This window comes from Crotalus tigris, unplaced genomic scaffold (genome assembly GCF_016545835.1).
Source record: "Crotalus tigris isolate CLP2741 ecotype Arizona unplaced genomic scaffold, ASM1654583v1 scf7180000018163.1057043, whole genome shotgun sequence".
Lineage (NCBI taxonomy): Eukaryota > Metazoa > Chordata > Lepidosauria > Squamata > Viperidae > Crotalus > Crotalus tigris.
In genome coordinates, this window is record NW_024096856.1 from 38,068 (window position 1) to 51,390 (window position 13,323).

At 41.3% G+C, this 13,323-nt stretch overlaps 1 protein-coding gene across 2 annotated transcripts in view; it reads left to right on the forward strand.

The window, feature by feature from the left end:
• Nucleotides 1–4,942: 4,942 nt before the first annotated feature.
• LOC120310304 (zinc finger MYND domain-containing protein 11-like) overlaps nt 4,943–13,323 on the forward strand; it is a 103,314-nt gene continuing 94,933 nt past the window's right edge. For both annotated transcript variants that reach the window (XM_039348583.1, XM_039348586.1), the window contains exon 1: nt 4,943–4,990. In XM_039348583.1, coding sequence (XP_039204517.1) covers nt 4,947–4,990 — 44 coding nt within the window. In that variant the 5' untranslated portion in view covers nt 4,943–4,946. The remainder of the gene's footprint in view (nt 4,991–13,323) is intronic.

Below are 13,323 nucleotides of genomic sequence, written 5' to 3' on the forward strand. Positions count from 1 at the left end.
TCCATAAAGTTCTAAAAGTCAGGGCAAAATTTTGTTAGATGGAAAAGAAAGTTATAGTGTCCAATATTCTGTGCCAATCATTTTCAAATGTTGGATATCACCTTTAGCTTCCAGTCAGGTTTGCATACCCCCCAAAATTCTTCACAGCCATGGTTTTCCTTAGTACATGACCACTGGCTGCCCAATTTCAAGGGTTGTTTCCTGCCTTAGCTCTTAATTCAGTGCATCCAGGTTTGTAATGTCCAATATGCCAGGCTATTAAATTTTCTTTAAATTGCACATAATGAGCTCTAGGGATCCCAATCTGAGCCCAACAGTGCAAGATATTCAGGGCTGAAGTTTGGGATTTTTCCTGTTGCTTCCTTAGTCAGGGCATATGAATTGCAAATCACCTGAGGGGGCCTAGTTCCCTCCCCCTTGGAATCTGTTGGAAGTTGGTCCCACAAAGCTTTGGTGCAATAGAGCAAAAATCAGCCTGGGGAACTTTACTAAAGGTAGGTGGAGGGGATAGACTCAAGTATGATTCTGAATGGTGCGTGTGTGTGGATTTTTACAAAATAGTCAATACAAACATTCTGGATAAATCCAAGGTGTTCAGTACTTGTTCTGCCACCTATTCCTAAATGCCATCTCTCCATTAATACATTCAACTGGCTTGTTACAATACAAATGGGGCAAGAAAGAAAAGTTTACAATGAGTTTCCACCCTCCCCCCACAGTCTAATTTTCTCTTCTGAGGCTTCACATGGCACCAGGAATCCTTCCTTCTGCAGCTCTCACAGGCATCTGGGGAATGGTAGGACTTGGGAAGATTTTCCACTCAGATTGCATGGTGGCTTTTTAGTGGATGGCTGGATCCAAAACCCAATTCCATGGTTCAAATGGATGGAGGCAGCATCTGGGTCTGTGTGTTCTGCTTCCAAAGGTTTGGGAGAGGATTGCAGGGCTGAAAGATACAAGAACAAGGTCTCCCCCCCCTTTCTGGGTGGACTCTACCAGGAGAGGCAGACAAAAGGTATGGAGAACAAAGGACAGGAAAAGAATTGGAGGGGGGGGTAGCTTGCAGGCAGTTTGAAAAGGGCATTAATACTGCAGTTATTAAACATAGACAAATGGGGAACAACAAAATGAAATGTTTCACCTTTGAACTTGACCATTTGCAACATATTAAGGACAAGAACTTGCAACTTGGAAGGAAAAAAAAATGCTAGGCAGCTTGAGAATGCTGAAAACTCCAAATAATTTTAAAAGCCTAATATTTTAATATGTGCAACTTGCCAAGGGTAGGAGAACATTTATTCTAAAATAGACCTCATCATTTTAGAGATCGAGAAATGCTTTTATATTTGGGATAAGAAAAGTTTCATAGTAGCTTCAACAATAAATGATAGGATATGAAAAGTAACTTAGGAAAATTATTTCCCCACACAAGCAGACTTGAGCTTCAAAAGGCTCTTGTAGATAGACACACATTTTTCAGGAAAAAGATAGATAAAACACATACAGTAAATGCAAGTGAAACTTTTCCAACAGATAAACTTAAAACAATCCCTCCTGGTAACTTAAGGCTATTCTTGAGCGTACACAGAGAGAAAGAGGAAAACAAACAAACAAACACTTTTTTTTTCTTCACTCTGTTTGTTGGCCAGACAAACAGAGTGAGGTATTTCCTTTTTGTGGCTTATTTTAAGCAGAATTTCTAGCAGAATTTAAAATTCTTTTTCCTTTGGATTTGAAACAGTTAACAGTCACATTTACCTCTCACGCACAGACTTTGACAAACATATATACACAAAGACAAGAGAACAGAAATCTTAGTTTTACACATCCTAGTCATTCCCACCATAAATTTCAGATAACTCAAGTTAGGGAAGGCACACATTTTAAACATACCATGTGGTTGCATAGAGAAGAGAGAGAGAGAGAGAGAAAGAATCACTATTTCTTATTTTCCCTTTTAAGTACCTTTATTTAGCCAAATTGGTTTCCCAGCAAGGCCCTAAGCAAAGTCTGTATTTTTTTTTCTTTTCCCCCCATATAGTTTCTTTACCTACCTCTTTTCCATTCCGGCCTGGACAGGTAACTGGTTCCTGTCCCAGGCCACGAGCAAGCTCTCAACCGGGAAACCTACTTCCGCCCTTGAATTAGAACTTCCCATGTTTCTATAATGGGATTTCCCTACCACCAAAGGGCACGATCCGTCAGAAGTCTCCTTGTGAGACTTCTTCCTACTATCACGATTTTGTGAGTCCGAAAAAAGGGGACTCATGGAGCTTCTCTGGATCCCTCTCAGAGTTCGTGGGCTCCTCCAAGGGATCCTCCACGTTTTCAGACCAAAAAGGGGTCTGCAGAGACCTTCCAGTTTCCCTCAGAAGGTACGGGCTACTCTTTGACCGGCCGGCTTTACCCCACCGTTTACGGACACCTCTAATGTCCGTGGGCACCTCCACTTGCTCTCGGAGGTAGGTGGTCGCTCCCTTCTTGAGGCTTAATTTTCTAACTTTGCTTTGCTTACAGGGCCTTACCAGCTGGTTGCCCAAATCCAATTCTTTCATTCACTCATTCCATTTCATTCACACAGTCTCTCCCTTTTCCCTAACAAAAGGTTCTGTGCTCTGGCCAACCCCCATGCTTTCCAGGTTCTGCCAATTAAACAGATCCTTTCTGCAGCTAGGAAAGACCAGAAGCAGCAAAATCCAACTGTGATTGGGAAAAAAAAGATCTTCTCCCTCACACAAACAGAAATACACACGTTTCACGTTTTCTTTGTTCTCCTGGGCTTTAAACTTAAAATTTAGAGGTACTCACCTTCATCTTCTTCCCAAAGCAGCCCTTGAACTCAAAATCTCAAAACTCCCTTTACTACCCTAGCTCCACATGGGCAAGGCCTGGGAAACCCATCCACAGACACAAGGAGGTCTGCTGCCAGCAAGATGGGGCTTACCAGTCTCAGTCCATTGGAGAGGTTAGCTTGGAGTCCCATCTGGATCACCAAATTGTTAGAAGTAAAGTCTTCATCCTGGTTCATCCAAGCCGGGAATAAATAAGCAAACATGGTGACTGCTTTGGGAAGAAGGTTACAGTTTATTGCAGAAAGATGGTTCTTCAGGAAAGTGCAGAGGAGAGAGAACAGAGCGAGATTGAGCACATGGGCAGTAGGTTTTATACCCCCCCTAGCCTTTTGTTTGGAATAGTTTCCTGTTCCTGTGGCATGAACCTTGAGGCTGTTTCTGAGTGTTTGTCTAGGCCTTGATATCTGTGGTTTAATTCTATTATCATATCCTGCTTCCCAGGTGATGGGGCTGACTCCTAGAGTTTGGGTGGGGTATGCAGATCTTCTCTTTTGTCTTCTTGATTGCTCTGGCTTCAACTTTCTGATGGTTTTACATTTGCATTTGTATGGGCCTAAAGTCTTGCTTGGGGCAGAGAGATAGATTTGGGGCCAGGTTTGGTTTTAAAAAGTCCTTTTGAGGAAAAATATATTTTTCTGCCTTTTTAATATTTCCTTCTTTGAGCTAACTTCCTTCAAACCTCTTAAGAAAGCTATTATTTAAAGCATTTTACATTGACAACTTCTTTCTCCTGATTTGCTCAAATCAGCTAATTCAGTGAATTATAACTGTTTGAGCCACAAATTGTCTATGGGACCACAGTTAAAGCAATAAAAGAAATTAATCAAGTTATTTGCTTGAATAAGCAGTAACCATTGCTGTGCTTTCTTAGCCTTTTCATTAAACCTGAAAGAAACTTTGTTCAGTTAATTAATCTTAGTCAATTTAAGGATTTTAATTCATGATTGCTTGCTTTAATTGATGAGTTTAGAGTTTAGACAAATGCTTTATGTTTTGAAAGCAGTTCTGGTGTTTACTCCAGGGTCTACCATTATTTGAAATGTAAAGATAAATGAGTAAATAGACTTTCCTGAGAGTGAGATATAGCTTATTTTCAATCAATAAAAATTCTTATACTTTAATATATCTCATGTGTGTCAGATTTTGCTGATACATATCCTTTAGTTCAGGCATGTCAAACTGCCGGCCCACAGGCCGGATGATGGCAATGGAAAAAAAGTCTCGATATGTCACGTGATGTTACGAGTTTGACATGCCTGCTTTAGTTGGTGGATTTTTTTTATCTCAAGAAGTATAATAGCAAAAAAAGCAACATTTGACAAGACAGACTTGATGTTATAACTAATATATATGGAAATAGGTGACAGCCACACATGTTTTGTCCAATAAGTGATCTGTTCCTCTGCTAACTGTTGGAAGTCAGTTGACTAGAGCAGGGCTAGGCAACCTTGGCTCTTTTATGACTCGTGGACTTCAACTCCCAGAATGCCTGAGTCAGGAATTCTGGGAGTTGAAGTCCACGAGTCATAAAAGAGTCAAGATTGCCTACCCCTGGACTAGAGTATCCAAAACCTCTTCCTATTTTATTTTTTTATTGACTTCTCTATTCTAAGATTACCTGACTGGACTGTAAAAATGCATGAAACAGTTAAATGGCATTAAATAAAGAAGACTCTTAATTGATGCAGTCCAGAGTTTTGAAGGCTAGTAGCCCTGTTTTATATTCTGCTTTTCAGCCAATATTATTTTATAGTTAAAATACACTAGTACCCATATAAACCTAGGTCTGGACTTAGAGAAGCTCTTGGGAAAGTTGTTCTTTTGTTCATGAAAACTGCCTTCAGAATTGGCTGTTACCCAAATAGGCTCACAGGAAACGAAACTGAAATATGATTTAAACCATTATTTGAATAGACTTACAGGAAGTTTTATTTGCAGCTTTCTTCTGGATACAGTTCAGTAGCTTTCGGTGGAAAAGGACTACATTTTTTGGTAAGCGGAATGACATTTTTGTTAAAAATGGATCTTTATTAATGGAAATAGAGATATATTATCTAGAAATCCTACCATTTTATCTCTATTTTCCTTAGTGAGATGATCTCCAAATATTGTATGGATTTTATAACTGAAGCTTGTTGGTGAGTTTAGCCTATTTTAAATAATTGTGGAACATTGTGTTGGAAAGAACTGTTGAAATTATTTTGTTTTCCCAATAATCAGAGCAAATAAAAACAAGTTATGCTTGGAGACTTGCATTATATGCATTTGAAGAAAGATATTATTTAAATTAAAACCACGAGAGATGCCCTAGCAAGATGCATTTTTGTTGCAAATCATGGGTTTGCCAGCATTTAAGAAATAGTGCATCCATAATCAATGATACCGCAAACATTTGAATAAAATAAGTTTCATGTAATAGGGACCTCTGTTACATTAACATTTTTTTATTTCTCCTCTATATTGCTGTGATTGTCTATTCCTGAATTACTTAATGTAAGACGTTGCTTTAAATTTCAGTAAAGGAGAAAGTAGCAAAGAAATGTTTGTGGCCAGGGGAAAGATTTATGGCAAAATTAAAAGACTGCTCTAAGAGATTTTGAATGTATTGAAAAAGTGAGGATTGTTTCAGATCTTTTATTAGGAAATTTAATAGCTGAGAAATATCTGATTTTGAGATTGCCATATGGTACAATAGCTACACATTGGATGCTTAAATTGCTTTAATGTATATTTTTACACATACTAGGTCCATCATCTTTTGAGGTGAATAAGACACAGTGCTTGGGCATAATTAGCTGGAATATTTACTTATTTCTCATAGAGTTATCTTGTCATCTCTCAAGCCAAGCAGAACAGTTTAGTAAAAACCCACATTGATACCAAAGTGGTGTTATGTTGGGTTTATGCACATGGCCACAATTTTTGCAGTATGATATCCTCTTCAACCCCCTGGACACACCACTTGAAACTCTGACCTATACCTACCATGTAACCTCTTACTTATACGTACTTCAGATTTCAGAATCTCAAAACTCATCCATGATTTGGGAGCAAAAGTGTCCAGGGGAAGAGGAAACCATACTTGGTATATTGTCACTGCAAAAATTACGGTCATGTGCATAAACCCAACACCACTTTTGTATCAATGTGGGTTTTACTAGATTGTTCTGTTTGAGAGATGACAAGATAACTCTATTCTACCAAGCATGGTACCCTCTTCATCCCCTGGACACTTTTGCTCCCAAATCATGGATGAGCTTTGAGATTCTGGAATCTGAAGTACCTCTAAGTAAGAGGTTACATAGTAGATATGGGTCAACGTTTCAAATGGTGTTACCAGGGTAAAAAAAAAAAAAGTGATGACAACAATGTTCATTTGCAAAGAGGGAGGATTATTCTTTTATAGAAAAAGCCTGAACCTAGCAGTTTTACAAATTGTAGACCCTTTTCATTAATTTAGCATGGCTCATTGGATTTCAGTGAACTTGAATCATTTCTTCCAAACTAGCTGCTGTTGCTTGTTGCTTGTTCCTTGTTGCTGCTTCTTCTTCTTCCTCTCCTCCTCCTCCTCCTCCTCCTTCTTCTTCTCCTCCTCCTCCTCCTCCTTCTCCTCTTCCTTCCTCTTCCTCTTCTTCCTCTTCTTCTTCTTCCTCCTCCTCCTCCTCCTCCACCTCCTCCTCCTTCTTCTTCTTCTTCTTCTTCTCCTCTTCTTCCTCCTCCTCTCCTCCCCTCCCCCTCCCCTCCCCCTTCCCCCTCCCCTTCCCCTTCCCCCCTCCCCTCCGCCTCCTCCTCCTCCTCTTCTTCTTCTTCTTCTTCTTCCTTTTATTGTCTGGATCAAGATCATTGAGTTCTAATGGAACCCCTTCATTCTACATACAGAGTCACAATTTAGGTGAATCTTGCCTAATTGGTTGATCTCCAGATATTTTAGGCTACAGTTTCATATCCCATTGAGAAGAAGTGAAGCAGGCCTTTTTCTCCATTGCTGAACTACACAAAGCTCCAACTGACTGCATTTTTTTTTATTGCTAGTCCTTCTCTTGATCTTTGCAATGACAGTGCTCATAGAAAATCACATTACTGAGGAAACATCCTTTAAGGAACTTATCCTGCTATCAAAAAAAAAAATTTTTTTGTATTTTCTTATATCCAGTAAAAGTACTCTGTTCTCTGATATTGCAACAGACAGATTATGAAAGTGCACCAAAGTTTTCACAAATCGTAGTGCTAAAGTTGTGCAATTTAAGCTTGTACCATAAACCAGTTATACCACATTTCTTTAGGCACAATGAGATGATCCTTTTGGTCTTAGTCCTGTTGTGTCAGTTTTTGATGTAAACCAAACCAGGAAACTAATTCTACAAGTTTGACTGGAACTCTAGTGATATAAACTAAGGTAAACAGAATCTTGAAAGGTCAGCTGCATTTTCCCTTTTTTCCTCTTGTATCCCAGTGAGTTAGGCCAAAGCCTGTCTGAATTTCTTTTAATGTTTTCCTTGTTTCTTGGGCTTAAAGCCTGTATTTTCACTTTTTTTATATAACAATCACTGCATAGTTTTTCCAAAGTGATCTTTGTAGTTCTTCCCAAATTGCTTCAGATTAATTGAAAAGTTTTTAATCTAAATTTGAGACTGCCAAGTTGTTTGATAACTTAGGGGAGGAAAATCCTGTTATTGCTTTCCCCCCCCCCCCAGTAAACTAAGTCACTGATGTGATTGTTTGCAACTGTTGTGTCTTCTCATTTCCTTCCAGAAAGTTTATGCCAGAAGCACAGGTAGCCTTTGTATTGTGTCAAAACGCATTCTATCATCATCATCATCATCAATGTTGCCTAAATGTGTTTGTAAAATATGTTATATTTTAGTCCATCTTGTCTCCTGAAAAAAACTCAACATGACTTAACAAAATGCAACATTGCCATCATTTCAAAATGCCAGTCCGGAAAGTTTACTGGTCAACACACTCAGTAGTACTATTATACAGTATTTTAAATCCATTTTCTTTCTACTACTACTCCTGCCTTTTGCCCTGAAAAACAAAGAGGATGGGGAAGCTACATCAGGTTTTTGCAGTAAGGTGATGATTTACCATAATTTCTTCATTCCGTTTTTGAACTTCAGAAAAGAAAAGGTGAACAGAATAGGCATGTCCAATTTTATTTATTTCTATCTTTGAGATGAAGTGGAAAAAATGAGCTACAAGGCTCATTTTTTCCATTGAGTCTATATTATGAAATATCCTTTCTCTAATAACTAGGTTGACGCCTCATGTTGACCTTGCAGAAGATTTTGAAGACCCTATTTTCCTGTTTTCAGGGAATATTTAAGATTGACACTGCTTGGATGTCTTCTTTTAAATTAAGTATTATAATAGTTCTTATTATATTTTGTCTTTTGATGAGTTGTAAAGATTCAGCGGTATGCAGATTTTAAAAATAAGTAAATCATATCCCCTATAAATGGAGCATTAAGAAAAAATTTAGCCTTTGTTTCATCTGAACAGGAAAAATGGATGGTAACTCTGATTTCTTGCTCATTAGCAATATGTATTTGGACTGGCATTTTGATTTTTACAATGCTTTTATTTTAAATAATTTTATTTTAAAGTTTTGATTTTTAAAATTAATTAAAAGCTTTTAGTTATGTTTTTAATCTTGGAAAGGAAACAGAAGTAAACTGGAGCCAATTGGAGATCAGAACTAAGGTATAAAATAATTGTGATCATTGGCTTCTAAATACAATTGCTTCTCTTTTTAGAACAATTATAATTTACAGTTGAATCATGTTTGGGGGCAAGTGAAAATACATTAATTTTTCTGGGTTTTTTTGGCTCAAAACAAAATGCTTTAATTTTATATGGAATATAAATGGATTTGTTCAGTTGGCAGACCTTCTGAGAAACTATTGATATTTGATAAGCAAACTGTTATTCTGACATTAATTGTAATTGCTTCCTGATCCCATAATAATTAGCATAGACAGAGATGCATTGCAATTGACATATCACTTATTATGCACTTTATAAAATCAGTTCATTTCCATTAATCCCCTGCTCTTGCGCCTGGGATCTTCCTATTATTTGCATTGTACAGATTAACCTGTTGCAGGGGTCTCCAACCCCCTGTCCGTGGACTGGTACTGAGCTACAGCATGTCAGCAACTGGTCCGCACAAACAAGCAAAGCTCCATCCGTTGGATGCAGGCAGCACACAAAACCACACACACTCCGGTCCATGGAAAAACCTTTCTCTGTGGAACTAGTCCCTGATGCCCAAAAGGTGGGGGACCTCTGACCTATAGGATATATTATTTCAAACTATTGTAAACAGAAAGGAGCAGTTGACTTTAAGATGTTGAAGCCATAGGCTATGCTACAGTACCAGTGCCTTGTGTTGCTATATATTTGATTATCTTTGTTTAGACTATGTTTCAGTGATGCTTATTGTGATAGTTGTCCCATTAGTTAGTCTCTCTCTATTTCTAATAATATGGAAAATACTGACCAAAGAAAATAGCCAGTCGATATGGGGAATAACACCCTGCTTGGAGCAACATGAAATGCCATTTACATAGCAGTCACCTCTAATGGCAGAAAGGTTATGTAATTACATTTTGGGATTAAGAAAAGGCCTCTGTTGTATAGTATATATTATTTGTATACACAAATTTAAAAATGTATTTCAGTAGAAAAAAACCACACAGATTGATTAGAGATCTGATTTCTCTTAGATTATAGCAGTGTTCCTGCTTCAATATAAGGCCGCTTTGTCTATTTATGTCAGAGGTTTCCAACCTTTCTGGGCTCGAGGACCGGAGGGAAGGAGAGCCGCTTTAAAATTGGTGAGCATGTAGTGCGCACGCACACAGGGCCACGCACACTGGTGCAGCACTAACAGCCCCATTTGTGCATGCACTGGCATTGTGTACATGCACGAACAGCCAAGCACCCCCCTATGGCAGCTAGTGGTACATGTGCAAACATTGCAGGCACCCGTAGCATCCCTGTTCGTGTCCTGCATACATGCACAAATGGGGCCGCTAGTGCAAGTGGGGAGGAATGCACCCCCATGCGTGCACGCATCGGCCAACTATTTCCACATCCTGCTGGCCATGAGCCCGCAGCCCAGTCCTGGGCTGCGGACCATAGGTTGGGGACCCCTGATTTATGCTATCCTGATATTAACTTCTATGGACTTGCATAAAAAAGGTGGGCAGATTAAGATGATCTATCTCAGATGTCTGATGGATCACTTTGTTTTTCATGAGATGGTTGGGGATTTTCTTGCTTCTGAAGACTACCCAGAAAGTGCAACTGATAAGTGCTGAAATTTCAACAATGCTAAACCCCTATTGAGGTGCTACAATTGTTGCCAATACATTACACTATCAGAGTACTAATATTGACACTTGCATCCATGTTACCTGGGAACACTGCAAATGAAGTCTGCTCAGCCTTTGTAATGGGCTTGGGAACTATTGCTTCTCCAGCACTGAAGATGGAGAATCCACCAATGGGTTTAGACTGTATTCCTGCCCAATCAGATCAAGTCAGCCAAAGTTGCCATTAAATCCCGACAATCCTTGGTGCTCGTTCTTGAGCTCTAATTGGATTTCACTACAATTGTTTAATATTAAGATCTAGTAGGTTGTTGTTATAGAGAATCCACAACAACCCAGACTCATTCCTTGGTTCATCACCTTTATTAGCTTTTTGCATACTTGTTGTCTCCTGGCCCTGTCCTGCTAGCACTGACTCATTGGATTTGAAATTTCTAATTCAATAACAAGTTTTCCTTGGGTTCCAGGTGTACCCCATCGTGCGCCTGTTCTTACCCACAAAAGCCCTTTCCGGATTCCAGGCGTCCCCCATCGTACGTCTGTTCTTATCTGTGCACAGATATAGCTGGGTTCCAGTCATCCCCTATCGTGCATCTGTTCTTATCCACGCTGCTGACTTACCTGGATTCCAGGTATCCCCATTAGTGCACCTGTCCTTATCCAGTGTTTAATTCTCTCTGCATCTCAGGGGCCCCCTCTCATGTCCCTGCAGTATCAGAGAATGGAGGAGTCTATGTCAACTACAAAGGGCACTCTACCATCCTCAGTAACTCCTTTGAATCCTAATCCTACTGGCCTGGTGAGCGCAGATAAGCCTGCAGCTAAAAGCAAGGACAAAACTACCACCAAGGCTTCAAAGAGGTCAGAAAAGCAGGCCAGCCGGAGACACCAAGCTCTGGAAAAAGAGTTTTCCAAGGCGCAGAAGAGGGCCAGGACAGAGGCCTCCCAAGCAGAGGAGTTGGCCTTGGACCTACCTTTAGGTCCCCCAACTTCCCCCCTGGGCATATGGTCAACGGGGGATTAATTCCATTCCCCAGCGCAGAGTGGAAGTGGCAGAGTTCTGCCGGTTTCCCAAACCACGGCTTCACAGGCTCCTCACGGAAGCCCAGAGGCAACATTCACTCCTACTGCAGCCGGGCTCCGACCAAACGAGCCCATTCTCCTCCCTACGGAGGACTGTCTCGCCGTATTGATAGCACAAGCAGTAGATCGCGCTCTTGATGCCAGGGCGCAAGCTTCTGGATCAGGGACTGTCCCTCCTCCTACTACATACCACTTGGTCCCTCAGACCTATTATTCCCCATCTTCCCCGTCTGGGTCCACCTGCTCTGAGGGTTCTTCTCTTCAGGCACACGACACCGAACAGGGGATTCCAATGTCTGAGGAGGAGGATCCTACCCCAGAAGCCCCCTCATTCAGTGGTCTCTTCAACCCTGCTTTCTTTGTCACCTTGCTCTGCAAGGTCACATCCACAGCCCACCTAGGCCCTGAGCCTTCCACATCTACAACCACCGTTTCCCCAGAAGCGGAGACGGATCCAAATTTCATCAAACCGGTGACTGCTCAGCACCACATCCCTTGTCCCTCCATGTTCTTGACTGTGATAAGGAAACAATGGACATCTCCCGCCTCCTTTCCTCTTCCAGGTAATACTGATAAAAAGTTATATAATGTGGCTAAGGATCTGGAGGAGGCACTAGAAGTGGATGAGCCATTCGGGCTGCTAGTATCTCCCACTGCCATTCCCGGGGATGTCTCGGAAGCCATCAAAGCAGAGGACTGTAAGTGCGAACTCACTTATCGTAGAACACATCAGGCGGCTGCATGGGCTGTTAGGGCCGCCACCTCAGCATCCTTTTTCAATAGATCCACTCTCTGCTGGCTCAGGCAACTTCAGGCCCGTGAACCAGTGGAGGATATCTGTACACATCAGGATCTTAGCAAACTGGTGGCTGCCACAGAGTACACATCTGATGCCACCCTCCAGGCTGCCAGATTTTCTTCCAGAGCTATGGCGTCTAACGTAGCTGGTCACCGGATGCTGTGGTTGAAGCACTGGCAGGCAGATGCCAAGTCTAAATGGCATCTTTTGGCTGCTCCATATCAAGGGGGTAAATTGTTTGGGGATGCGTTAAATCCTTACTTAACTGAGAACAAGGATAAGCGCAAGGGCCTTAATCACCTCATTAAGAAACCAGACAGACGGCAAAATTATTACCAAAGGCAACAGTCATTTCGTGCAGGAGCTAGGTATAGTTACTCCCAACCTATGCATTCCTTTCCGGCCAGACAGGACAGACAGGAGAGACAACCTGACAGACAGGCAGACAGGCCTAGACAGCAATCTCAGTGCAAGCGGCCCTTTCGCGGGAACGGCCGATCTTTCCGCCGATCCAGGTGACTCTCTGGTGATTCTTCCCATAGGGGGCAGACTCTCCCTGTTCGCCCACCAGTGGGAAGCCACCACCACAGACGTGTGGGTACTAAACACCGTACATCACGGTCTGTCCCTAGAATTCATTTCCAACCCCCCAGCTCATTTTCTTTCTTGCCCCTACCCATGGAACCGAACAAAAAAGAGACTAATGAGGGAGGCCGTTCAACATCTGTTAAGCATACGGGCCATAGAATCGGTTCCGGTGGACCAGAGAGGTCAGGGATTTTATTCTATCCTCTTTGTCATCCCGAAGGCTTCAGGATGGATGGAAAGCCATTTTAGATCTCAAAGGTCTGAATTTTCATCTGGCTTACCGCAAATTCAAAATGCAAACATTCTGTTCCATCTTGGGAAGCATGAGAAAAGGGGACTTTCTCACGTCTATCGACCTTACAGAAGCATATCTTCACATCCCCATCTCTCTTGCCCACCACCGGTTTCTAAGGTTTGCATACAAGGGGCACCATTTCCAATACAGGGCACTCCCATTTGGCCTCTCTTCGGCTCCCAGGGTCTTTACCAAGATCCTGGTGGTACTGGCAGCTCATTTACAAATGATACCAGTCAGAGTCCAATGTTACTTGGACGACATATTAATCCAGTCATCGTCCATCCAGTCCTCAAGGATGGACCATGGACCTCAAACTGGTGATAACACTATCCAAGACCATGGGTTCTCCATAAATTCTCCAGTCAC